At 48.6% G+C, this 27,184-nt stretch overlaps 3 protein-coding genes across 8 annotated transcripts in view; 1 reads left to right on the top strand and 2 right to left on the bottom strand.

The window, feature by feature from the left end:
- Nucleotides 1-6,273: 6,273 nt before the first annotated feature.
- CLN3 (CLN3 lysosomal/endosomal transmembrane protein, battenin) lies at nt 6,274-20,122 on the bottom strand. Of its 2 annotated transcripts, none has more exons than XM_077141361.1 (17): nt 19,728-20,122; nt 17,236-17,552; nt 16,931-17,053; nt 16,706-16,784; nt 15,443-15,539; nt 13,848-13,919; nt 13,373-13,452; nt 13,157-13,242; nt 12,633-12,705; nt 12,405-12,548; nt 11,443-11,552; nt 10,732-10,778; nt 10,583-10,651; nt 10,433-10,488; nt 10,218-10,311; nt 6,735-6,890; nt 6,274-6,644 (listed from the first exon to the last, which is right to left on the bottom strand). In XM_077141361.1, exons 3-17 carry the CDS (start codon nt 16,974-16,976, stop codon nt 6,525-6,527), a joined length of 1,329 nt encoding a protein of 442 aa, XP_076997476.1. In that variant the 5' UTR covers nt 16,977-17,053; nt 17,236-17,552; nt 19,728-20,122; the 3' UTR covers nt 6,274-6,524. The 2 variants fall into 2 exon arrangements, with proteins under 2 accessions (XP_076997476.1, XP_076997477.1); XM_077141362.1 differs by having other exon boundaries at nt 6,750-6,890; nt 19,728-20,116.
- Nucleotides 18,706-26,836, top strand: APOBR (apolipoprotein B receptor). 2 transcript variants are annotated; one of them, XM_077141360.1, is made up of 4 exons: nt 18,706-19,051; nt 19,701-22,379; nt 22,463-22,728; nt 24,067-26,836. In XM_077141360.1, the coding sequence occupies exons 1-4, from the start codon at nt 18,794-18,796 to the stop codon at nt 24,095-24,097; spliced, it is 3,234 nt and encodes a 1,077-aa protein (XP_076997475.1). In that variant the 5' UTR covers nt 18,706-18,793; the 3' UTR covers nt 24,098-26,836. The 2 variants fall into 2 exon arrangements, with proteins under 2 accessions (XP_076997475.1, XP_076997474.1); XM_077141359.1 differs by having other exon boundaries at nt 22,825-26,836.
- IL27 (interleukin 27) overlaps nt 22,462-27,184 on the bottom strand; it is a 16,922-nt gene continuing 12,199 nt past the window's right edge. For all 4 annotated transcript variants that reach the window (XM_077141363.1, XM_077141366.1, XM_077141365.1 and 1 more), the window contains exons 2-5: nt 26,013-26,185; nt 25,832-25,930; nt 24,814-24,972; nt 22,462-24,091 (exon numbers count right to left, since the gene is read on the bottom strand). In XM_077141363.1, the coding sequence (XP_076997478.1) occupies nt 23,840-24,091; nt 24,814-24,972; nt 25,832-25,930; nt 26,013-26,185 (683 nt within the window). In that variant the 3' untranslated portion in view covers nt 22,462-23,839. The remainder of the gene's footprint in view (nt 24,092-24,813; nt 24,973-25,831; nt 25,931-26,012; nt 26,186-27,184) is intronic.

Below are 27,184 nucleotides of genomic sequence, written 5' to 3'. Positions count from 1 at the left end.
ATCACTAGCATTTCAATCTACTAAATTTATTTTAACATTTGTTCCCCCTATTATTTATTTATTTTTAGTACCTATGTTTTATTTGTCTGTTGATAAGGTAGATAAAAGGAGCATCAGACACAAGGTTTTCACAATCACACAGTCACATTGCAAAAGCTATATCATTATACAATCATCTTCCAGAAACATGGCTACTGGAACACAGCTGTACATTTGAAACTTCTTAATTGTGGAAGGGGAATGGATTAAGGGAAGACAGATGATGAAACACGGCAGGATGGGCGGATTTGGGGTTAGGGTTCCTCTCTGGGCTAAAATCCTAGGTGCCAGGCTCCCCCCACACACTCAACTCCAGCCACAGAGGTCTGGGCTCTGTCAAGCTCTATTCCCCCTTTGATTATTAATATTTTGAAGCCCATTTTTATGATCCTTGCCTGAAATTAATAGATAAACAGAACCTTCTGATACATGCTATTTTATTTTATTTTACTGTGTGTGTGTTTTACCAAAAGACAGGGTGCTTAAAGACAGGGGTGATGTCTTATGTGTATTGGTATCCATCTCAATGCATCTCACATGGTTGGTGTGGAGTGATGGGCTCTTTTCATGATTTTTATTGAAAGACAGCAGGCATGCAGGCATGTGCACCAGGAGCCGCTAATCTAAAGGACACAGTATACAGGTCAAAGGTGCTTTCAATCCACGCATGCCCACGTCACCACCACCCAGACCAAACTACAGAACATCCTAGGGGTTCCCTTGGGCCCTTTTCCAGTCTTTATCCTTCCCAGAAAAAATCACTGTTTTGACTTCACTCACCATCTATCAGTATTGTCTGTTCTTGAGCTTGAGATAAATAGGACCACAGGTTATGTCCTCTTACATGTCTACTTCTTTAATAAATATAATGTCGATGAAATTCATCCATGTAGTGCCACATACCTGTATTTTGTTCTCTTTTTTTTTATTGCCAAATAGCCTTCAATTGAATAAATTTGCCACAAGGTAGTCATTCATTCTTCCATTGATTTGGGTTGTTTCCACTCTTGGGTTATTATGAGTAAAGTATTTATTAACATTCATATACAAGTCTTTCGGTGGACATGAACACTCATTCTCTTGGGTGGGGTAGCTGGGCCATAGGGCAAGTGCATATTCAACTTTAGAAAATACTGCCAAGCAACTTTACAAGTGGTTGTACCATTTTACATTCCCATTAGTAATAATTAGAACACACACACACATATGTAATGCCCTGACTATAAAGGAGAAAAAAGGAAAATAGTTTTTATTAAGTGTACGTATTTCAATATGTAAATAATGAGACATGATTTTCCTAGGAGACAGAGTCATAGGTTTGCACCTACCTGTGATGACGACATAGTTTTGACAATTAAACCTGAACAATGGCAAACCTTTTCTTTTTATTTGACATATCTTTGGTATAAATGTATACACACACACACACACACACACACACATACACACACACTTAGAATCACAGTGGATGAGGTAGCTATAACACAGCAGAAAACAATGGATTTTCTATGAATTGAGTTGCCTTCATGAGGGGATTTCCAAATACAGTGAACAGCTCTTCGTAAAGATCCAAACAAAACAATATACAATCCTACTTCAACGTACACAATACTTGAATTCCTGGAAAATTCAGTGTACATTAAAATAAGCAAGGATTATTTTGAGTTCAGCGGTACGATGACGTTGATTCTTGGTGCAGAATGTCAAGTGTCTGACTGAAAAGCCTTGCTGGGTAGGACAGCTCCTCTTCCCACAGGACAATATTGCCCAAGGCAGAAGGGCTTGGCCCACCCCACCACCACCCACTAAATGCCAGAGGGCGTGGACCATTCACAGTGAGATTCAAAATCCCCACAAACTCCCAGATGACCCCAGGGGGGCTAGACCACCCCATGGAGAACCACTGCTCTACACCTGCTCTGTCCAATCTGGCAAACCCTAGCCACACCTGGCTAATTAAATTTAACTTAAAACTAATAAATAAAATCAAAACTTCCATTCCTCAGTTATACAGGCTAGATTTCCAGTGGCTTAAAAACCACATGTAGCAAAAAGTACCCACCAAAAACAGCCAAAGCATGTGTGATACTTAGAGTATTATAACTTGACCCAGGATTGACTTCACCCTTGCCTGCCCACCCCTTCCCCATTTAAGGCGTCCTTCCCAGGAACTCCCAGGAAGCACACCAAGCCTTGGCTGCTGTAACCTTGAACACTACCACCTCGAACACATCTCAATTTGAGAAAAGGTCACATGCCAAGACATTTTCCCAAAACATGTGTACCAGTCCCTGGCACGTAGGCACATTTGTTCCTGGGTCTTAGATTGTCTGTGTAGCAGCAACCTAAGTATGGACATATTCGAGGGAATGTCTTGCCAGTCTTGCTGTATGTCACCGAAAATAGCTGCAGCTCTCTATACACAAGTTCCCCTAATATATGTTTCTGGACAGATCACCCTGGAATTTACTGCTTCTTTCTTTGGAATCTCCACTGGCTCTGTTGTAGGCAGTTTGGGGCAGTCCCAGCAGGGTCTTCCCTATTTCTTCTTTCGGGGTGAGTCCTGTTGCTGGTTCAGTGGACAAAACAAGGCCAAATGGCTTCACTGGTGAATTCTAGAAGCATCCAAAGAAGAATTAGCACACATTCTTTACAACGCTATGAAAAAAATAGAAAAGGGAACACTTTCCAACGCATTCTATGAGGCCAGTATTATACTGATACTAAAACCAGACAGAGACAACACATCAAAAAAGAAACTACAGATCAGTATCTCCTATGAATATGAATGCAAAAATCCTCAAAAAAAAATGAGAAAACCTAATCCACGGACCACAAACCCATGGAATTTGTCAGGAATAGAAAGATGGCTTAAATGAATATGAGTCAATGAAATACATTATATTAAAAAAAGGACAAAAAACACATGATCATCTCAATAGGTACAAACAGAACATTTGACAAAATCCAACAACACTTCATGATAATGTCATTCAATAACTAGGAACAGTAGGGAATTTCTTCACCCTGATAAAGGGCACCTTTAAAAAACCCACAGCTAACATCATACTCAATGGTGAAAAGCTGAAAGGTTTTTCCCTAAGATCAGAAAAAAGACAAGAATGTTGTTCCAAGTAAGGCGAGGGGCTGTGTAAAAACACAGCCTTCCACCAAACTGCGAAGTGTATGACAGACCAAAGAATGACTCAGACATGTGAAAACATTACTATGTTATTAGACGCCCACTCTTGCAACATCCTTTCAATGTTGGACTATAGGTTTTAGCCAGAGCAATTAGGCATGAAAATGAAATAAAAGGCATTGATATTGGAAAAGAAGATGTAAAACTCTATTAGCAGATATTATCTTGTATATAGAAAATCCTAAGGAATCCACCAAAAACTATTAGAAATAATAAATGAGTTCAGCAAAGTTACATGATACAAGATCAATAAACACAAAATTAATTGTATTTCTATATTGTAGCAATGAACATCTGAAAATGAAATTAAGAAAATTCATTTTATAATAGCATCAAAAGGAATAAAATACTTAGGAATAAACTTAACTAAGGTAGTACAAAACTACTTGCAAACTACAAATCACTACTGAGAGAAAAGAAATATCTAAAAAATTAGAAAAACACTCCCATGTTCATGGATCAAAAGACTTAACATTGGAAAAATGGCAATTCTCACCAAAGTGATTGACAGATTTGATGCAATCTCCATCAGAATTCCAGCTGAACTTCACAATAGAAATTGACAAGCTGATTCCAAAATTCGTGTGGAATTTCAAGGAGCCCGGAGCAGCCAAAATAACTTGGAAAAGAAGAATAAAGTTGGAGGACTCATACTTCAAGAATTCAAATTTACTACAAAGCTACGGTAATCAAGACAGTGTGGTTCTGGCATAAGGATAGACTTATAGATCAATGGAATTGAGAATCCAAAAACGAATCCTGACTTTTACAGTCAATTCATTTTGACAAGGCTGTCAAAACAAATCAATAGGAACAAATAGTCTTTTCAACAAGTGGTGCTGGGACGAACAGTAGAGGTTCATGTCTTTATGTGAAGCTGGGCCCTTACATCACACAATATACGAAAAATAACTTAAAATGGATAAAAAACCTAAATGTAAGTGCCACAACTATATAACTCTTAGAAGAAAAGATAAATTTAAATCTTTATGATCTTGGATTTGGCAAAGGACTCTTAACTATAACACCAAAAGCACAAGCAACCAAAGAAAAAATAAAGTGGACATCATCAAAATAAACAACTTTGTGTTTCAAAGGATATCATCCAGAAAGTGAAAAAACAATGCACAGGATAGGGGGAAATACATGCAAATCACATATCTAATAAGCAATATATATGTGCTATATCCAGAATAAATAAAGAACTCTTAAAATTCAATAATAAAAAGACAACTCAATTTAAATTGGGGCAAAAATTCTGAATAGACATTTATCCAAAGAAGATATACTAATGACCAGTAAGAACATGAAAAGATGTTCAACATCATTAGTCACCAGAAAAATGCAAATCAAAACCACAGTGAGATACCATTTAACATCCCTAGGATGGCGAAAGTCAAAAAGTCTGATAATAAGTATTATTGAGGATATGGGGAATTCAGAACCTTCATACACAATTGGTGGAAATGTAAAATGGTTCAGCCACATTGAAAAACAATTTGGCAGTTCCTCAAATGATTAAACCTACTTACCAAATGACCCCACTATTCCAGTCATAGGTACATGCCCAAGAGAAATGAAAACATACGTCCACACAGAAACTTGCCTGTTGGTGTTTGTAGCAGCATTATTCAAATAGCTAACATGGAAACAACCTGACTTAGCTCCTGGCTGCTGAACAACATACGCAATGGGTTGGCTTCTAAACAGGACTTTATTGACTTATGGTTTAGAGGCAGGAAGCTTTGCTTCTTCCCAGGATTGGTATCTTCTGGTTGGCCTGCAGTCTCTGGGACTCCTTGGCTTTTCTATCACATGGAAATGCACATGGTGGCATTTTTTCCTTTCTATTCCAGGTTCCATTGACTTCCAGCATCTGGTTGTCCCTCATGTTTTTGTTATTGTTGTTGTTTTTACTGTGTCCAATTTCCTTTGCTTATGAAGACTTCAGCTGTATTGGATTAAGACCCCCCCACTTTCAGTTTGAACACACCTTAACCAATAATATCTTCAAAAGTCCCATTCACAAATGGGTTTACACCCACTGGACCAAGGGCTGGGACCTGAACATGCCTTTTGTGGAGGACAGGATTCAATCCAGACACAACTTCAATATCCATCAACTGAAGAATGTATAAACAAATTGTGATCTATCCCTATAGTAGAGTATTATTTGGCCATAAAAAGGAATGAAATCCTGATACATGCTACAACACTGAAAACATTATCCTACCACATATTATATGATTCCATTCATATGAAAGTCCAAAGCAAAGAAATAGAAAGTATATTAGTGATGGTCTAGGGTTAAGTTCAGAAGGGCTAAGGGGTAAATGGTTTCTTTTTTGAAATGGCGTTGCAAAATTGACTGTGGCGATGGTTGCACATATCTGTAAATACACTGAAAATTTTTTAATTGTATGCATAAAGTGGGCTGTGGTAAGGGAATCATATCTCAATAAAGGTTTTCTAAAAACTAAGTTTCTGTAACAAGAAATATGAAGTAAATAATAATAATTTTATTCACAGATGTGGCAAAAACTGGGGGAGATAACAATAGCATAGGAAACACTGCTAAGCCAACTGCTGTTACTTTAAAAATACATTATTTGTGCATTTTACTCTATATTAATTGTACCTTTAGAAAAGAACTCTAAATAAATACTGAATTCTAGTTAATGATGTGCATGTTGAAGTGTTTAGGAGAAAGTGCACTGAAGTCTGTCTCTTTGCAATGCATAGAAAAAAAAAGATGGATGGAGGGTTGGCTATATGATAAAACAGGGCAAAATGCTGATTGTAGAACCCAGGTGATATATACATTGCTATACATTGTATAATCCTTCCAACTTTTAAAAACTTTCATATTGAGGAAAAATCGAGATTGTCCCTTACAACGAATGAAGTTTCAAAGACTGGGCAGAAATCTGCTGAAATGCTTCTCTCTACTCATCTATATATACTCCAAAGTAGAAATATATTACTTTATACTAATTTTTTTTCCAGAGAGAAAAATGACACGAGACATCAACTGACAAAATAGGCATTTAATAACCAAGGAAATAATGCCAAGAAGAAACTCCCCGAGACCAGCTTCGGGGTGGAGGCAATCACAGCTCTCAGCTGCCCTGCACTCAAAGGGGACAGCAGTTCTCTACTTCCCAGTCCTGGGGAGGAAGCCCTGGAGCAGAGCTCATGGATGGGCTCTGGGGTCTCAACCTGGGTGTCTGACCTGTATGCCCACCGCAGGCCAGTGGGTCCCATGTACCAACGAGCTGGAGTGTCAGGAGAGGTGGCAAAGGAAATCATGCAGAGGCAAGGCTAGGATCCCTGAGAGGGAGATCCCCAAGGTGTCAGAGATACAGGCGGTCGCCATCGCAAACTCCAGGTGCTTATGACTGGTCTGGGGAGGGCAGAGAGCAGAAGGAGAGGCGTCAGTTCTGGAAGCCCCCGCCCCAGTACCTCCCCAGAGAGGCCACCCACAAGCCCTTGCCTGGCCCGTGCCGACCTCCAGGGCAATGTTGTGGAAGGTGTTCACATAGGCCGCACCCCCCAGGAGCCCCTCATACAGAATGATCAGGAAGACGAGGTAGATGCTCGGCAGGAAGCTGAACCACATGTCCGCCAGCAGGAAGCCCAGGTTGAGGCACTGTGGGCACAGGGAGAGAGGAGGGCTGAGCCTGGGAGCAGAGGGGGTAGGAAGGGAGGCTGGGTGTTCCATCCCGTGGTCCCTGGTTCTGGGAGGGACTGATGAGGGACAGGGGTGACAGGTTTGGATAAAATCCCAGCACCCAACAGAATAACAAAGAGGTCCTTTAATCCTGTATAGATTATTGTAATGCCTGGAAACATTCTAGAGTATATTAAGCAGATAATCAAAAAGTATTGGCAAAGTCCCCTGAGGGAGGGGAGAAAAAATATGGAACTATTGAACCTTACCATCAGGGAATCCCCTGATACTGTGTCAAATTTTAGAGACACCCAAATCAATAGGCCATGCCCTCGATCATAAGGCTTACTCTTGTGAAGCTTATGTAGGTAGCGGAGAAGCTTAGACTACCTATAGGCATGTCTAAGAGTTCCTTCTGGAGGACCTCTGTTGTTGCTCAGATGTGGCCTCAGTCTCTCTAAGCCCAACTCTGCAAGTGAAATCATTGCTCTCCCCCCTATGTGGGACATGACATCCAGGGATGAGAGCTTCCCTGGTGAAGTGGGAGATGACTCCCAGGGATGAATCCAGACCTGGCACCATGGGATCAACAATTACATCCTGACCAAAAGGGGGAAAAGAAGTGTAATTAATAAAGTATCAGTGGCAGAGAGAGTTCAAATAGAGTCGAGAGGCTACTCTGGAAGTAGCTCTTACACAAGCTTCAGGTAGACCTTGCTACCTGTCATAACCTGCCAACCCCCAACCAGGACCATTCCAGCCAATTCTAAAGAACACCTAGGGCAATATATAAGATTCCACAAGTGTTCCAGGCACTATGGTAACTTTCCAGAAACTTATAACCTCCAAATGGGTCCCTGGTCCTGAAACCTAGCCCAGCCTCTCCATAACATCAGATAGTTCCATCTCCCTACCCCATATTAGTGACAGACCTTCCAATATAAAAAAATTAGAATTGCCATAGCCCAAACAACCCCAAAAAGAGGTATGGATAGATCAAAGGTGATGGCAGAATTATATATAGAAGATAGGACTTAACAAATGAATATGAATGCTGAATCATTAAATTGATATTTCTTTTAGTCTCCATTATTTTAGAATAGCTAAAAGTAAAAATCTAAAATTGTGAAATTGTAACCCATGTCAAAGTCTGAAATATGTTCTACAACTAATTGTGGTGCTGTGCTTTGAAATTTATAGCTTTTTATATATGTTATTGTTCACAAAAAAAAAAAGAAGGAAAAAAGAGTCAATTGTGATGATAAAAAAGTATTTAAGCCCTCTAACCTCCTATATTCTGGAGCATGTAGAAGGGAAAATCTGAGAGGATCATACGGTAGCCCATGACAAACTCTGGGATCTGTGCTGTAATCACTTGTTGAAAGTGCTTTGAAAACTATTGCCTTTTTATATCTTTGCTTTGTATATATATGTTATACTATACCATAAAAAAAGTTAAAAAAAAAAAAATCCCAGCACCCAGCCTGGCCCACCAGTCCCTGGCATCTGGCCCAAGCAAGCCTTCCCCCTACCCCAGCCCCAGCCCCTATAACTAACCTTTAGCTCACTTCTCCCGCCCTGCTTTTGCTCCTATCACTCCCCTTGCCTGATTGCTATTCCTCCAACCCTCACTCGGGATCTCCCGGTCACCATTCCCATCTCAACTTAGGTCAGAATCTCTCCCAGCACCTGAGACCTCTTTGCCCCCTCCCAAGAGCTCCTTAAATGGAGCTTCCCCCATTTTACTGAACTGAGGCCACAGTTAAACCAGTGGTTCTCAACTGGGAGCGATTTTGTCTCTCCCAGGGACATCTGGCAACGTCTGGAGGCATTTTTGGTTACACAACTTGGGGGTGTGGAGTACACAACACTCTAGGTGGGGGAGAAGCCAGGGAAACTATCAAATATCCCAGACAGGCCCCCACAACAAATGTCAACAGTGCCGAGGGTGAGAAACCCTGGCCTTAGAGGTTCCCCCCCTTCTCAGTAGGTCTCCCTAACTCCCTCCCCACCTAGAGGCTGCAGGTCCCTCCTCTGGGCCCCTACCACAGGGGGATCCTGTTCTCCCAGCCCTGAGCACACTGCAGTGACTCTCCAGGGTGTTGGCCCCACCCAGCAGTTCATATTCTCCATGCACTTAAGTAGCACCTGGGAAGCTTCAAAATGCATTGTGCAGGCCTGCCGCCGCCCCCCCACCCCCACCACCATAGGTCTGGGTTCAGTAATTCTGAGGTGCGCCCAGAGATCTGCATTAAAAAAAATAATAAGCAAACCCTGGTAATACTAATGTTAACTAGTAGTGACTCACACCTTGAGAAACACTGCAAACTTTCATGTGTAGCATTAGGCTAGACGCTTTCTATAATGGAAATAAATTATTCTAAGCCCCTAATTCTAGGGAGCAGCCTTGATTTAAATTAGAGCTAAAATCATAACCTAAAAGTTTCAATGGCAACTAATGGAGATTCCTGAGTCAGGAATTGGTGACACAACAATATAGGACTCAGAGGAGTAAAAACCCCAAGGCTGGCATTACTGCTTAAATAACAAAGATTAGAGAATATTTATCTGCCGTTTCCACAACATATAAGTGTAATCTATGCTTCTTCTGTATTTTGTTATCATAAAACTGAGTTCTAAAGTTTATTAAAAAGGCCAAAGATTCCCCTGCAATAGTTAAAAGTTTATCTTAATAGTTCTCTTCAGGGTTTATACTCTTTTAACCTTGAAACAGGTTATGCTAAACTATATTTGTTACATGGTTATAGAGAATTTTATCTGTTCACTTAAAGCTATGGACTATAGTTTGCAAGGATAGTTGAATTTGCTCAATTTGTGAGAAATAATAGTTTGATTGTGAAGTCATCGATTACACTATAATTAACCACCAAGAATAAAAGGACTGTACCTTTCTTATTGTCAGAAACATCATTTGAAAACCTGTCTCTTTTTATGAGGCTTGTGCAAACAGATTTTAATTATGTGCTTCTGGCTGAGTAAAACTCAACACAAAATCGTCTTCTCCCATTCTTCTCTAACAGCTACCTTGAGAAGTATTGGTTGGCTATCCTCAATTTACAGAGGAGGGAACTGAGGCTCAGAGAGGTTGGAAGGCTGTCCTAAGTCACACAGCCTCTGTGTGCAGGAGCTGGGGTCTGCACCTGCTTAGCTCCCTGCTGGCCTTCTGTTCCCAGAGGTGAGAGCACAACAGTGCGCAATAAACCCTTCCTGCTAAAGGAGGGAGGCAGTGGGGCCTGGGGAAGTTGGGAGCCAGTTGGAAGGAGAGCATGGGGTATGGCTCAGTACCTGCAGCAGGGCCAGGGCCCATGTGAAACGGATGCGGCAGCAGTGGAGAGAAGAGCGGGAGGCAAAGACGCCGGCCTGGTACAGCATCTGGTACCTGAGGGAGGGAGGAAGAGGAAGAGGAGCCTTCTCCCGGTGCCCTTCCCAACCCCAAACCCCATCAGCCAGTGGCTCTCCCATGCCACTGCCTGTTCCGTCACCCACCCTCCTCCTCTCACCAGCGGTATTGCTGAGCGTGACTCAGGGACGTGTTCCGAAAGTAGAGAAGCTCAAACTGCAGCAAAGACCAGACAGGGGAGATGGACAGGGACTTGCAGGTCCCCACACCAAATGCAACATCTGTACCCCTCCCAGCACCCCTTACTTACAAGTCCCTGATTGATGAAATACTCAGCAAAGTAAACCAGGACCAAAGGGATGATGTAATGCAGCAGACTCTGAAAGCATCAGAAGATGTTAGCGAAAGGCTGGGAGATGGGTGCTGCCCCAGGGGACCCAGCGCAGCCACTACCCATACCTTGAACACCGTCCACCTTTCATGAAAGGAAAGGTTCAAGCTGGAGCCTGCAGGGGGAATGGGGAGAGAGAGCAGAGGAATTTGGCACATTGAAGCCTTGGCCAAGGGGTGCCGGTGTGCGTGAGTTAACCAGGCGGGACCTCCTCCCACCAGCTGGACAGCCCTCGATAGCTGTCCAGCTGCCTCCTCTGCCCCAGCCCCTTCTTTCTGCTTCTTGAGCATCCACACTCATTCCCACCTCAGGACCTTAGCACAGCTGGTCCCTTTGCCTGGGACATATTTGCCCAGATATTCTGGTCACTCAAGTTCCAGCTCATGTGTCATTTCCTTGAAATGGCCTTCGCCAACCGCCTTCTCTAAAGTAAGTCCCCTCTACATTGTTCCCAAAGTATCATTTTCTATCACATCACTGTTTTAGTTTCTTCAGGCACTTATTCGTGCATGAAAATAATTTGCTTCTGATTCATTTATTGGTTTATGAATCTGTCTCATTTCCTCATCTTGGTCACCACTGTAGCTCCAGGGATGAGAACACCTGGCACCTCGTAAATACCTAGGGGGTGCGAGTGGAGTAGAGGAATACGTCTGGGCTTTCACCACCGCTAGCGAGCCCTCCCCTTTCTCTCTCAACTGTGCCCACTGTACAAATGAAAAGACTAAAATCCAGAGAGCTGAAGCCACCTGACAGCCTGGGACTCCTGTGCCTCCTACCTGGCTTTAACTCTGGGGCCTCGTTGCATATTAGGGGCTGCCGAGCTTCCGTCTCTGCTTCTTCTCCTCTAGGGTCCCGGGGCTCAGGAGATGTGAGCAACAAGAAATAGCTAAGAGTGGGTAGAACGAAGAAGGGTCAAAGAGCCTCTGCAGGCCACAGAGGCCCTCAGAGGCCATCTAATCTACTATTCCCAGGGCAGGCCCCTCCTCATTTGTATGCTTCCAAAGATGGGGAGCTCACTACCTCTAAGGTAGCACACCCTGTGTGGGAGAGCTCCAGTTGTAAAAGAAATTCTTCCTTCCTTGAGCTAAAATTTGCCTGTGTGTTGCTTTGACACATTGGCCTACATCTTGACTTCTGGCTCAACCCAAGTGAATTGGCTCTGTTTTCTAATATTATTCTAATTATTGTTCCTAGCTACCATTTATTATGTGCTTACTCTGTGCTAGACCTGAATTGCCCATCTTTTATGATATTTGCCATTTCACATCCCTCCTGTGTCTAATATATTTTTTCTTAGTATATTCCTTTAAATTGTCTCATGTTTCTACATGGCCTTGCCCAAATCATTAATCTGTGAAAGCACAGGTTTGATAGGCTAGTTAAAATTTTTTCCCTTAAAACACACATGACCAAGAAAATATGGGCCACCCTTGTTCCACCTTCAAATCTTCTCAGGAACCACACTGTGCTGGATGCTTCACGCACGCTGCTTCACAGGGAACTTAGGGAGAACTATCACCATTTGAGATATGGGAGATGGAGGATCAGAGAGGTCAAATCACTTGCCCTGTGTCACACAGCTTAACAGGAGGCAGCACTAGAACTTCAACCCAGGACTATAGCAGTTGAGAAACCACGTTCCCTCATAGAGAAGCTATAGGATCGGAAGACTGGGACAGTGGTGACCCAAGAATCCCTTTTCTTGTATTCCTCTTCCTCCCAGCCCTGGGTGGCTCACCTGACCAGCAGGAGGGTGGGGATCCCCAGCATGGACAGCAGGGTGTGCTGTGGGGAGAGGCCTGCCTGGGTGAGGCCCAGGTAGGACAAGGCTCCCAGCAGCCCTGCTCCCCCAGTACCGGAGGACCACCAGGAGATCACAGCCCTGAGGAGAACATGGAAGCACTGAGAAGGACAAAGACCAGCAGCAGGGTGTCCCCTCCCTTCACCGCCCGGCCTGCCTGCTTACCTGGGGTAGAAGGCAGTGAGTGAGAGAAAGGTGATCTCCCCCAGGCCTGATGAGATGCTGGCCAGGACCACACCTAGGGGGCAGACAAGGATGGAGGTGGCCACACCCAGCCTGTCCCCTATCCCCCAAGGTGTCTGAGCCTGGCCTCCTCCTCCATGTCAGCTCAGAGGGCAAAAAATTGGTCCCTTGGACAGGCTGGGTTCCGTACATGAAGTTGAGCCCACCACTTCCTCCACCTCTCCTCTCTCAGGGAATGGTGCCTCCAACACCCAGTCTTGTTCAACATCTCCTCCACTCCTGCCACAGAGTCTTGGAGATAATGCTCATCTCATCTCCATACCATCTATCTATTTCTTTCCATCTCCGCCATCACATTCCCCTCCAACCTGCCCTTATAGCCTGCTTCCTACTTGTGACAGCTTGAGCTGGTTTCTGAGGGTTTCAAAATAATCCCTCCCCTCCCCGCTTCTGGAATGCTGGAGGTGCCTCTGAGGGCCCGGCCTGACGCAAGGTCTCACACTTACCGCTCAGGCTGGTCCCCACGGAATGAGAAAAGGCAACCAGGATGAAGCTTCCAGCAGCACACGCCCCACTGACAAGAACCCGAGGGCTGAGGGGGAGAGACGAGGAAGGTCAGGCCTCGCTCTCAGCTCCCCAGCCCTCCCAGGGCCTCCTTCACCCTCCCCAGCTCCCCACTGCCAGTTCCCACCTGCCTTTCCTCCCAGCACCATGGCTCAGACCTGTAGGGCAGCAGGTGAAGGCCAAGAGGAGCCAGCAACTTGATGAGAAAGGTGGGGAGGATGTCAGCCAGGAGCACGGCCTGGGATGGGAAAACAGAGTGATATCCCAACCATCCCAGAAACACTCTCTGAACCAAGCGATCCAAGAAAGAGAGGAGCCAGCCAATCAGACATGCTACAAACCCAGGCTCCGGAGTCGGACAGATCTGGGTGCAAGCCCCAGCTCTGCCTTAGCTGTGTGTCAAAGCATTTATATTCTCCGAGGCCCAGTCTCCCCATCTGGAAAATGGGGATAATAACAGTGCCTAGCTCATGGGACTGTTGGGTAAATTAAATGGGCTAAGATATGCTGCACACACAATGATGGTCTTAATTTATCCTCATGATGACAGTCCCAGCTTGGTGCTAAAAGGTTTGGGGTGAGGTTTATAGACCAAGAGGGCCTGGGGCAGGGGAGGACCAGATGGGCACTCACTGCTGTAGAGACAGAGTTGCAGTCAAATCGAGATGAGCCATTATGGGGAACAGGCACTGGGCCTGGGTCCACCTGAGGGGAGAAGGGACAGTCTTCATTACCTGGGAGACAGAATGGTGGACAAAAAAGCCTGGCTCCAGCCCCAGCTCTGCTCATTCTTTTTATTTTTATTTTTTATTTTTTTATTAACGGAAAAAAAAAAAGTTAACACAACATTTAGAAATCATACCATTCTACATATGCAATCAGTAATTCTTAACATCATCACATAGATGCATGATCATCGTTTCTTAGTACATTTGCATCGGTTTAGAGGAATTAGCAACACAACAGAAAAAGATATAGAATGTTAATATAGAGAAAAGAAATAAAAGTAGTAATAATAGTAAAAAAAAAAAAAACCCTATAGCTCAGATGCAGCTTCATTCAGTGTTTTAACATGATTACTTTACAATTAGGTATTATTGTGCTGTCCATTTTTGAGTTTTTGTATCTAGTCCTGTTGCACAGTCTGTATCCCTTCAGCTCCAATTACCCATTATCTTACCCTGTTTCTAACTCCTGCTGGACTCTGTTACCAATGACATATTTCAAGTTTATTCTCGAATGTCCGTTCACATCAGTGGGACCATACAGTATTTGTCCTTTAGTTTTTGGCTGGACTAACTCAGCATAATATTCTCTAGGTCCATCCATGTTATTACATGCTTCATAAGTTTATCCTGTCTTAAAGCTGCATAATATTCCATCGTATGTATATACCACAGTTTGTTCAGCCACTCCTCTGTTGATGGACATTTTGGCTGTTTCCATCTCTTTGCAATTGTAAATAACGCTGCTATAAACATTGGTGTGCAAATGTCCGTTTGTGTCTTTGCCCTTAAGTCCTTTGAGTAGATACTTAGCAATGGTATTGCTGGGTCGTTCTGCTCATTCTTGAGGAGTGGCCTTGGGTCAGCGCTAGCCCTTCAGGACAATGTAAGGGGTTGGGGAGACCCACAGCATTCATTCTCAAACTAGTGGCCCACAGGCCAAAGATGGCCCTGCAAAGAAGCTTTCATATAAAAATCTGGATTTCTAAAAAATCTTGGACCTGCTTGGATCTGCAGGGTGGTGGCTGCTTGGCTGGCACGGGGCACTACAGACCAGGGGTTTTCAACCAGGGGCAATTTAATCCCCCAGAGAACACTTAGCAATAGATGGAGACATTCTTGGTTATCACAACTAGCAGAGGGTGGAGGAGTGGGGGCAGCTTCTGGCATCTGGTGGGCAGAGGCCAGGGATGCTGCTAAACATCCTACAAGGCAAAGGAAAACCTCCACAACAAAGAATTTCCGACCCAAAATGACAACAGTGCTGAGACTGGGAAACTGCCACAGAGCATCGTTCCACCCAGGGAGCATATGAGTTTGCAAACCCCATACTAATTGATATCTTAAAGGCCCTGCCTGCTCCAAGCGTCTGGGAGACTGGAAACTTTACCTCCCTTGCTCCCTTGGCCACTCCAGCCTATGGATTTCTCAAGGGGGCCTCAGTCCCAGGAGGAGTCCCTCATCCCAATGGGACCAAACCTGACGGTAGAGGGGTGCACTTACATGGCTCTGGTTCCCAGGCGCCCTCTGGTGGCTGAGGATGTCGTGAGCAGCACTGAGCATCACCACATAGGAGAAGTTGTTGCAAAGACCCAGAAGCCTGAGAGGGGACAGGACAGACCTTAATCTCTTTTCAGCCTAAAATCTACCCACAGTCCTGAACCAAACCTCTGGCTTATCTGTACCCTTCAATCAGTTCCCTCTTTTTTTTCCCTATCACTGGATCCCATCTCCACTCAGTGTGAAGATTAGAAATGCGTGCTTCGGGGTCACAGAACTGTGATATATCCAAGCTCCGAGGCCTCTCCCAGGAAGCTTTGCTTGATCACTTTCCTCCAAACTCGCTCTCTGTTCAGTTCCTGGGGTAGTCTCACCCCCTAGCCCACTGTCTCTGATGCGCTGTGGTATAGGAGGAATATTCCCAGGCTTGAAGCCTGATGTATAAAATGTTCATTTTCCAAGTCTGCCGTTTCCTACTTGAGTGGCCTCAGTCTACTCAATAAGTCAAGTTGGGAATACAAATTCTTCTCCTGACTATTTCACAGGGTGCTGCAGAGGTCAAGACATACAGAAGCTCTTTAGGATCCATGAAGGATCTTGTTCACTTACTTTCACCTCCCAGAGTGGCAATCAGTGATGGGAAGAAAACTGGGCAGAAGGATAGGGATTGCATAAGTGTCCTTTTCAAGAGCCTATGAAATAGTTCTTGTACTCTTTACATTTTACTGTTGAGGAAACTGAGGCTCAGTGAAGTTAAGTGACTCTTAGATATTCTTGCATGGGAAGGACCCAGCCACTTCCAAACCAACCTGCCACTCACATTTCCACTGTTGAGATTACTACTGGAAAAACTTCCCAAGGGGAAAACACATGAATGATTTGAAGGCAGATGGATGACTTTTTAACATTTTTTAGTGGTGATGCATTTATTTAAGTGTGCCTTTAGGAAATACTGGTTTTCCATTTCTAGTAGCTTATTTAAGAAATAAGCGTATTTAAAAATTTCCAGAATGAATTGCTAGGAGGAAATACCTGAAGTAAATGATCCTACAGGTGGTGAGAAGATCTGGCCTAAATGGAAGGTGCTAAGTAAAGAAACCGAGTCTGGGAAATTTACAAGAGGCCTCAGGGCAAGACAGTTGGCTCTGCAAATATCTGTGGGTTCTGCACTTTATCTGAAGCTCAACCCTTCCTACCCGCTCTCCTCCCCTCTCTTCCCTCTTCCAACCCAACGCTGACTTTTGCCAAATTCCTCAGACCACTCACCAGAAGCCCACTGCGTTCTTCCAATAGGCTCCCTGATGGGCCAACAGAGGGGACCGGGGTTCCGGGGCTGTCTCCTCCCCTGGAAGGGAGAGAACGTGAAGGGCATTAACCCCGATCTCCCTGGCAGCTGCACGACGGCAGCCGACCCCCGTGGCCAAGCCAGCTCCCGAGCCCATCAGGTGGGCAGTGGCAGTCACTCCTGTGCGAGCGGGCCTGAATACTAACTCTCAGAATCCGAAAAGCGCCGCCACGAGCCCTCAGAGGTTGCCATGGCATCGAGTTCGGGTCCCCCAAAGGGACCAAGGTCAGCGACAGTTCAGGGTTGGCTTGGTCGGGGCAGATGAGGACCTGCGACAGGGGAGAAGGATCAATGCCCCATTGCTGGTACCACCTTCTGCTTCTCCGCTGCATCCGCGCCCCGCGATCCATCCTGCAAGCCCAGAGCTCCGCTTCGCGCCTTCCCACGCCCCCACCCGCCAGACTTCACTTCGTCCCAGTCCACTCAGAAGCAGGGTCCCTGCGGCCTGTACCTTTAAGAGCAGCTGAGCGTTCCTGAGCAAGGGGCGACAGGTTGGCGAGTCACGTGACAGTACCGGGTCTCCCCATCACGTGCTCGGAGAGCCTCGCCCCTTCCGGGTCCTCCCTCCCACTCCGCTTCGGGCCTTGCACAACTTCGGCGCGTGGAAAAGGGAGGGGCCGGGAGAGCCTTGGAACTACCGATTTTAAATTGAAGCCGGTGGGCTCAAAAAGAGCCATGACGTGATTTAACCACGCCCAAGGCCGTGACGGTATCTTGCCAGCACTGTTGATGGCTGTGGGCTACTTCAGTCCCTGCCATGGACTTTACCTGCCAGAAACAAATATGGCCGCTTGTCTCCTAGGTTTGGATAGATCGCTCCTGGCCGGGAACAAAGACGGCCAGTTCCAGGTCACTATTACTCCTCTCTGTTGCTCTTACAAACAATTCAAAAACCGAAAATTAAGATAACACCCACCTAAGGGGTTTTTTGAATTATCTATTAACAAGTGGCCAAGGCGTTAAGAGACCCCGTTTCCAAATTATCCTAGAGCCAAAGAATATTACAAAAGTAGTCTAACCCCTGAAAACCAAGGTTCAAAAAAGTAGAAGTTACTGACGATCATTCGTTAGATTAATAGGTGACCTTAGACATCCTTTCATCTCTGCCTGCCTCAAGGGTGCTTAGACCAGACAAACACATGATCTAAATCTTAAGATTCTGATTCTGTCAGCTCATCCAATTCCCCTAATTTTACAAAAAAGGAAAATGGAGGTTAGAGAGAGAGAGAGAGAGAGGTACATCAAGGTCCGAGCGAGTCCCTTATTTACCTTCCTGTAGATGGCTGCCAAAGCAGCCTCCAGAATACTCTCCATCACATCCCTCCCTCACTAATCTCTGCTATTGGCTTCCAATAGCCTCTTCCATTCTCTACCAGCTCTCTTCCCCCATCAGGCCTCTGAGTACTGTGCAAAATATATCCCCTTTAATGTGCTTCCTAGGTCACTCAACCAATGAAACATGGGCCTCAACTACCCAGGCAGAGTTCTAGAAATTCAGTAAAGTTTCATACACGTTCTCTGCCCTCAAGGAACTCACAGGAGAGTGGGAGGTAGGCACAAACAGCCACAATACAAAGTTTAGGTAAATTCTCTTTTGCAAAAATGATTTCAGATAAGTAGGGGGTTTGTCCCTGAAACCACCAGTCCAGCTCCTTTTCCCCTTAGGGAAACATTAATGACCCTGAAATGAGAAGCCAGATTTCCCAACAGCTCCAAAGCCCCTCCTCACTCCCACTCCTTGTCCTCAGGCAAAACAGGAACCACAAACCCCAGCTTCCTTTCACAGAGTGGCTGTGGCTTGTGTGTGTTTGTGGGGTGGGGGTGGGGGGATTGGGGGATAGGCGGAAATGGTTGAGGTGTGATACAAGACCTGAGTCACTCAAACTGCAATTGCCACATGCCTCCTCCCCCCTCCCTTAAACTTGGAGGACCTCCTACCATTTTTTTCTCTCTTCCTGGACTCTCTGCTTTTCTTTTAGCTCCAAATGTATACCTGAGTCCCCTGTGTGATGCACACTCATTTCCCAACCTCGGGTGAAGGCTGCTGTGGGAATTGGAGGGGTGGGCAGGGCCTATGGGCAGGGGTGGGTATGCGTCAGGGAGAGACAGGGGAAGAGGAAGTGTCTTTGGCCCCAGGGAAGACTGACTTGTCTTGGTGGGTGGGGACGGTCATTGCCGACCTTCTGGACACACGGACCCAGACAGACAGGATGGACTTCCTCCGGCTACACCTCCCTGGGCTGCATCAGGCCTTGAGGGGGGCACTGGTGAGCAGGGCAGCAATGCCAGGAACTTTCACCCTATTGCCTGGACACTTCACTTTCCCTCCTCCCTTCTCCCCAGACCCCAGATTCCTTCCTCAGGTTCTGGGCTTTCAGTGACCTCGTGTTCGAGGCCACCCCATCCTACCCTTACAGCTTCTTGGCCACTCTGAGCCTCCTCCTTGCTCTTCTCCCCTGCAAACTCCTTCTTGGGCCTGGTCTCTGGAGTTGCCTCCACATGAGCCTAACTTTCAGCCCCCTTTGCCTCTTTGTCCTGGGGCACCTCGGCCTCTGCAACCCAGCAGCTCCCTTTTTCTTCCTTGGCCTCCTCTGCCTGCACCGCCTCTTCCAGTCTGGCCTCATCAGCCCTGATCTCTGAGTCTGACATTCCTCAGACTCTTTCCCATCCTGGGCTAGCATCCTAGCCCAGTCTTTTCTGAATTTCAATCCCCTCACCTCCACAAAGACATCCACATACCCCTAATCTCGGCTTTTTCCTCTTCCTTCTGCAGATCTTGTTCTCCTTTTCTTGAATCCCAGAACTCCCTCTTCATTCTCCTGTGCTCCTTAGCCCACTCCTCCTTGGGGCCCCAGACCCTCAGGGAGAGGACTGGACCTCCCCTCAATGTCCTTGTCCCTCCCTCTTTTCTTCTAGGACTCCTTCAGCACCTTTGTCTCCTACCTCTTGGGAGATGAGGTCCCCACTGCAGCAGGGGGGGAGGCACAGGCAGCCAAGGAACTGGAGGAGGCGACCGCAGCAAAGCCAGGAAGAGCTGTAGAGGAAGGCCAGGAGGTCCCAGAACACCTTAGAGGCAGGGATGGTGACGGAGAACTGAGAGGACCTGGAAAGGCCGGGAGACACCAGGAAGGAGGTTCAGCTGCAGAGCAGCCGTGGGGTTGGAGAGAAGTCAGCTCCCATGGGTCCCAAGCAGACAGGCAGGACACTGAGGCCTGGGAGGCAGCCACGACCACCAGATGCAAGGAGTCAAGTGCCCCCTTGGAGACTAGAAAGACGTCTGAGGCAGGGGCTGGGGCTGGCCAAGATATGAGCAGTCAAGCCAAGGAGAGGCAGGATGAGCAGGAAGTGAACAAAGAGGAGACACTGAGAACCTGGGAACTGGAGGAGGAGAAGGAGGAGGAAGAGGTCAAGGCTAAAGAACCAGGGGTGGCCAGAGGGGTGGAGTCAGAGTGGACCTGGCATGGGGAGTCGGAAGGGAAGGCTTGCATTGGCTGGCAAAAGGCAGTGGGGGATGGAAGGGAGACAGAGCAGGCAGTCAAGGAGGCAGTTGCAGAGGAGACCCAGGAGGCCTGGGCCAGAGAGGCTGGGAGGGAAGAAGAGATGGTAGTAGTGGTGAGAGGAGGCCAAAGCAGAAGGGCACAAGGGATGCAGGGACCAGGGGCAGAGTCTGAGGACTGGTCAACCTCACACAGGGAAGAGGCTGACCTCCCAGGAGTCAGGGAGACAAAATCTGGGGCCTCAGAGGAAAGGACCCTGGAGAGTACTGAGAGAAGCTGGGCCCTAGAAGAGGCCTCTAAGGAAGACTGGGAGGAGTTGGTTGATGAGAAGAGAGAGGCTGAGAGCCTTTTCCCCAAACACACCAAGGCCCAGGGAGTAGAAGAAGGGGCTGAGGACTTGAAGAGAGGGAGTGAGGCTGTAGGAGGCCAGGGGTCAGGGAAAGGGGTAGGGGAAGGCTTGGAGGGCCAGGCAGCCCAGGATCGGAAAGAGTCTGAGGGAATGTCAGACTCAGAGATTAGGGCTGATGAGGCCAGACTGGAAGAGGCGGTGCAGGCAGAGGAGGCCAAGGAAGAAAAAGGGAGCTGCTGGGTTGCAGAGGCTGAGGTGCCCCAGGAAAAAGATGCAAAGGGGGCTGAAAGTGAGGCTCATGTGGAGGCAACTCCAGAGGCCAGGTCTGAGAAGGAGTTTGCAGGGGAGAAAAGCAAGGAGGAGGTTCAGAGTGGCCAAGAAGCTGTAAGGGTAGGATGGGGTGGCCTCGAACATGAGGTCACTGAAAGCCCGGAACCTGAGCTGACGAAAGGGGCCCAGACCCCAACAAAGAAAGCTGAAAGAGGACAGGGGGGTGAGGAAGAGCTCTGGAGAGTTCCATCCCCATGCAAACAGGAGGCAGAAGGGAACCTGGAGGAGTATCCCAAGTACATGGGCTCTGTAAAGCTTGATGTTTCTGAGGCAGAGACCTGGGGAAACAGGGAGAGAGGAAACACCCAGGAAGAAAACCCAGATGCTGAAGGAGAGGAGGAGGCTGCTGGTGACCAGGCCCAGGAGGCTAAGGCAGAAGGAGGCCGGGATTTTGACATACCAGAGGTCCTGGAGACAGGAGGGGAGTGGAAAAGAGCAAAAGACTTTGGGTTTGGGACAGAGGAGGGGGAGGCCCTGGATGCAGAGAACCAGGAGCCAGGTGGAGACCGTACAGCAGAAGCAGGGGCAGGTCAGGCACCAGAAGAGTCAGCCACCAATGAAAGCAAGGATGGAGAGGTGGAGGCCGCAGTGCCTTGGGGGGAAGACACAATGTTCAGGAGAGGCTGGAACCTGGAGGAGGTGGCTCTGAGCTGCCAGGACAGCGAGGACACACAGACCAGTTCTTCGGCTGCAGAGATTGTGAAGGATAAGGATGTGAGGGAGGACGAGCCTGAGGAGGGGGCAGAAAGGGAGGCTGGAGAGACCTGGGAGGGGGCAGCCAGGAGTGCCTGGGACTCAGAACGGAGAGAGGAGGCTGGGAGAGGTGCAGAGCTGGTGGAGGCCCAGCGTGAGGAGGAGAGTGGAGGAGAGAGCAGAGTTGGGCAGGAGTGTGGCCTGGATTGGTCGGCAGATGGGGAGGTGACCGGCCTGGGTGGCCAAACAGAAGGTTTCAAGGTCTGGGAGGGAGAGCCTGAGGGGGGCCAGGCCAAGGATGGGGAGTCTGCAGAAGGAAGCTGTGGGATGGACTGCTTTACCTCAAACTTCCAGGTGGCAGGATCAGAGGAGGCTGTAGCCATGGTGGAGGCCGAGGGGTTCCTAGGAGAACAGGAGCTAGAGGAAACAGAGGCTGGGGTGTGGCAAACGACGAAGCAGGGGGAAGACAGTGAGGGGCAGCCTGGGGACCAGCCCCCCGAGGGAGAGGGACAAAGGAGCTCTGACATGGAGGATGTTGAGAAACCTGGAGGTCAAAGGCCAGTGGCCGAGGAGGTGGATCCGGAAGGCCTGGAGGACATCAAGGGTCCTGAGGAGCAGTCAACAGACTGGGACCCTTCAGAGACTGAGCCTGGGCCATGCTGGGAGGCAGAGGCTCCCGAGGCTGCAGGAAGTTCCAGGAGGGAAGCTCGGGGCAGCTGGAGTGAGGTGAGGGCTCCGGGTGGGGTCCAGGGCTGGCCAAAGAGAAATCTGGGAGCCAGCCCCCAGCCCTCTGCATCCCCTCCCTGCAGGCCGCGCTCTCCGGGTCTCGCCTGGACGTCTCTATCCCGCGGAGCCGAGTGCTCCTCTCCCGCAGCTCCTCGCAGCGGCGCTCCCGGCCCTCTTTCCGAAGGACCCCCACCTGTGAGCAGCAGCAGGCGCCTCCCAGCCCCCCACCCGAGAAGGAGCTCTCAGCCCCTGAGCAGAGCCTCCTCCAGCCAGAGGACCTCCTGGAGCCAAGCCCCCTGAGACCTGAAGGGACCCCAGTGCCTGCCAGGAAAAGGCCCCTGGGACACGGGTAGGCACAGGTTGGGGCAGGGCGGTGATGACAGGGAGAGGGGAGGAGGCTGTGGGCACCTGGGACCTGCCTCTATGGCTTGTCTTCTACCCCTAGATTTGGCCTTGCCCACTCCGGCATGATGCAGGAACTGCAAGCCCGGTTGGGCCAGCCGAAGCCCCAGTGACTGGAGTGGGGCCAGGTGGCCTGACTGGGCCTCAGCCCCCCTGCTCTCCCTGCTAGCCTGGACACATCCTCTCCACCCTCTGCACCCCTGTTTCTTGGAGTGTCATTCATGGGGCTGACGAAACCAGACATCTCTGAGAGCTTTGCGCTTATGGAAGTCTGAGTCCCCAGTACAGGCTGCAGCCACCTCTCATGGGTGCCTGCCCTGACGACCTCCCCGACCTGCCTCCGCTGTTGGGCACTGAAGAGAAGATTTGGAAGGGACAAAGATGGTTGCGCCCACAGCCTTCCCTCTCTGTCTCTTGTGTTCCCACCTGCCCCTGCACCTCATCCAAGCCTGTCACAAGGCTGTGTAGGAGTAACACAACCCTCTGGGGTTAAAGCCAGCCCAAAGGGAGCAGCACCTGGAATCAAAGATTCATGGGCAGCAGACCAGCTGCCTTGACCTTCTAAATTGGTAGCTCAGCCTTAGAACTCTATTGGTTATTCTGGCAACCACCAGTTGAGCAGGCCAGAGGGAAGGGAGATGGGCCAGGGGCCCCAAAAATGTAGGTGCAGAGAGGGGTCCGAGGTGGTCATAAGCTGCAGACTCCATTCCAGGCCCTCCTACCCTTGGGATCTCTGGCAGCTTTTTTCTGCAAAGAAGCTGAGGCAGAGAGAAGTGTGAGAGTGCTTTATTAGGCACCTAGCCTGGTGGCCTAGCCCAGGGAGAACCAGCAGGCCCCCAAACAATAAATAAACCATCTGTCCCTAAACAATAAATAAATATCCACAAAATAAATATCTGGCCAGGACTGGCAGGCCCTGAAGTTATTGGGTGGAGCCTGGGGCTGGGGGCTGATGGAGCCCTGTCTTATCTAAGGGACAGGATGAGCCAGAGCCTGTCCTGCTGCCCAGAACTCCCATCCTGAAGAATGAGGGTGAGGGGAGCTAAGAAGTCACTCCATCAGGGCTGGGGGCTGGGTGTCGGGAACCCCAAGGCCTGGGCTGGGACCCCGGTCTGGGAGAGCAGCAGCAGGTCCCGCACGGCCCGAGACAAGATGAGCTCCAAGGAATGCAGCAGCTGGTAGGTGTAGAGAAGCTGGGGCCAGGACGCCTGGGCTGTCATCTGTGAGGGGTGGCCCTGAGCCCCCAGGAGCAGCCCCTTCCCCTCCTCGTTCTCTTCTTCCTCAGGGAGGTCGAATCCAGCAGCCAGCACCTGTGAGGCGAGGGCCCTGGGGTGAGAGGACAGCCAGGCAGAGAACCAGAGAGAATCTTCAATTCCTTTTATGTGCCCTGTGGCTCAGGATGACGTCAGTGACCGCAAGGCCTGATTTCTCTGGACAGTCCCATTATGTCATCATCTTATGTGTCCTGCCTGAAGTTTTGGTTCAAGAACATGAAGTCACAGAGCAAGATGATGCTCACAGGGCTGGGTCACGCTCCCAGGATGGCTCTGGGGGCTTGAGGTTCAGGAAGTTCCTCTCTGCTGTTAAAGATTGACTTAGGATCAGAAATGTGCAGAGAGGAGGCACAGCTGCCTGCATTTTCTACTCTCCTTTGATTAAGGCAAAAATGCCAATTTCCCTTTTAGATGTTAGGGAAGAACTGGGTTATGTCAGAGGACAAGAGGGAGCAAGGAAAGGGAAACTAACTTGGCTGTAGGGCTACTGATATCAGATGCCGTCCTGGCACTTTAGAGCTCTTCTCTCATTTAAGACCAGCTCCCTAAGAGAAGTCAGAAGTTCAGGGAGCAGCACCAAGGCCTGGTGCAGTCTCTCTCTCTCTTTCTCTACCCATCTCCCCCATAGGATATGAAGCATGTCCCTCCAGATGCCCACCTCCAACCTGAGGGTAGGGATATTTCAAAAAGGGAGCCCATGAACCTGTTTTGTGTGTTGGCCTCTGAGGGTCAAGGAGGCTGGCTGGGCACTACTTTACCTGGAAATGGAGATGCAGCTGCAGATCCCGGAGATCCAGCCTCATGGCCCACAGCTGCGTCCTCTCTGAGCTGGTCCAGCCCCCCTGGTTCCCCAGCCCTCCCAGCAGGCCATGGAAAGGGCGGAGCAAGGTAGAGAGGAAGCAGAGTCGTTCTGCATCCTAAGGAGGGAGGAGGGAGGGGTCAGGAAGGGTCCCCAGACATATCTATTTTCATTCTCAACCTCAACTCCATCCCCCTTCCCTTCCTATGGTCACCCCCATCCCCACTCCTATCTTTGCTACCTCTGACGTCTATCCCATCTCCATTTCCAGCCTCATGTTCTGTCCCACCCCAAACTCATCTCCAACTCCAACCCTATCTCCATCCTCACGTTACTCCCCACCCCTAACCCCATTCCATCCCCCGCTCTGGTTTTGCTCTTAACCTCTTATCACCTCCACCCCCAACCCCATTCCATTCCTATCCACATCATCCTATTCCATCTCCATCCTCTCATTTTGTTTCCATCCTATCTCCAACCTCTTTGCCATCCTTATTCCCATCTCGAATCCCAACTTCAGTTTCCTCCATATATCCAGCTTTGTTCTCGCCGTCTTTCTATGCCATCTCCAACCCCATCTCCAGCCTCCACCCCTACCAGCAATCCCCATTCCTTTTCCATTTCCCTACTTCATTTTACCCTCATCTCCAACCTTCTTCCAATCCCTAACCATCCCCATTCTTAGCCCTAACATCAACTTTATTCCTCCTCCATACTAATCTCTATTCCCAACCTCATTCCATTTCCAGCCTCACTTAATTCCATGCTCAGCTTCTCACCCTCTTATCTGCACCCTTAATGCCTCCCTTTCCACTTTCCTCTTATAGCCAATGACATAACTCAACCACTTCCAGAGTCTATTCCAAGCTTTATCCCCAAAGCCATCTTCAGTCTGAGCCCCAACTTCATCCCCATCCAACCCAGCCCCCAGCCTTATTTCCAGCTCCCCACTTCTCCCTGCCCCAGTCCTCACTCACAGAGAGGTGGCGCCAGGCCTGGAAGGTCAGGGAAACATTGGGAAACTGCCCTCCCAGGGGCAGGAGGTCCAGGCTCACTCCAGGCAGATGAGATTCAGCCTGTGGGGCAAGGTCTGTTGGTGGGGGCCAGTGGGGGTGGGGTCTGCCCATCCCCAGAGCTGGCTGCATTAGGGAGACTCACAAAGCGGTGGGCCTGACCCCGAACCTCAGAGAGCAACTTCCTGGCCAATCGTAGGCTGACGGTGAACTCCCTCCGCAGCTCCTGCAGGGTCAGGGTGGGCCTCCTTGGGGATCTCGGGAAACCCCAGATGCCAGCTCGGACCATAAGCAAGGAGAGCAGCAACAGGCTGAGCCCTAGGGAAATGGAGGAAAGCTTGAGAAACACTTGGGGAAGGAAGGACATGCATCTTTTCTGAGCTTATGCCAGCACTGTGCAGGCACTTTCATAGGCCACACTTTACTGGCTCCTTAGAATCATCTATGGGATGGGGTTATCGAAGCCATCATAGGGCATCAGATGCCGTATATGTAATTGAAAGGAAAACACCCCTCCCTCGAGGCAGACCCAGCCCTACACGGAGTGCCCATCTTTGTAAGCAGATCGCAGTCTGGGTTTTGACCCCCCCATTAACTCCCTTGGCCAAGAGACGTTAATGAACGACCTGCACAATCGTATGTGACAGCCTGTCTGCTGTTCTCCCCATTCTGTAGTTGAGGGAGGTGACTCCTGGTGAGGATGACTTGCCCAAGGTCACAGAGCCAGAGGGTAGGGCAGCCTGGACTTGTTCTAGATCTGTCTACATGCAGAGACGGTGCGCTTCTTCTGGGGACCTCAGAGGAGGTAGCTGCTTTCCCCTGGAATGGGTGTGCTCTGTTCTGCCAAAGATTCCATAGGCCCGGCCAGGCGGGCCTGACGACCTGAACTAGCCACTTGGACCCCAAGTGGGATGGCAATGCCAGCGGCTCTCTCCCCAGGAGTCTGGAGAACAGGATGGTCCAGTCTCCACCGGGGCACTGTGGGGGCGGGAGGGACAGAGGGTGCCGGGGTGGGGGTGGAAGTAGAGCCTGGAATGAAAAGTTGAATCTCTTTTTCTTATCCTGGCTCTTCCCTTGGGCCCGTCACCTCTTGTCTCTGAACCTCAGGCTCCCATTTATAAAATGGGGGAATTAGACCAGCTGGTTTCTAAGTGTGCTTGCTGCCCTGTATTTCTGGGTCAGAAGGAAGGGAGGTAATGGGTAGGAGCTCTGAGAAGAGGACAGTGATCAGCAGTTTCTCCCTCAGGGAGAGGAAATCAAGTAAGCACTGGAGTTACACAACTCTCTTCGAAACACAAACCAAAACTCACCCCTAAA

The sequence above is a fragment of the Tamandua tetradactyla genome, chromosome 23, assembly GCF_023851605.1.
Source record: "Tamandua tetradactyla isolate mTamTet1 chromosome 23, mTamTet1.pri, whole genome shotgun sequence".
Lineage (NCBI taxonomy): Eukaryota > Metazoa > Chordata > Mammalia > Pilosa > Myrmecophagidae > Tamandua > Tamandua tetradactyla.
This window is presented reverse-complemented; position numbering and strand designations above follow the sequence as displayed.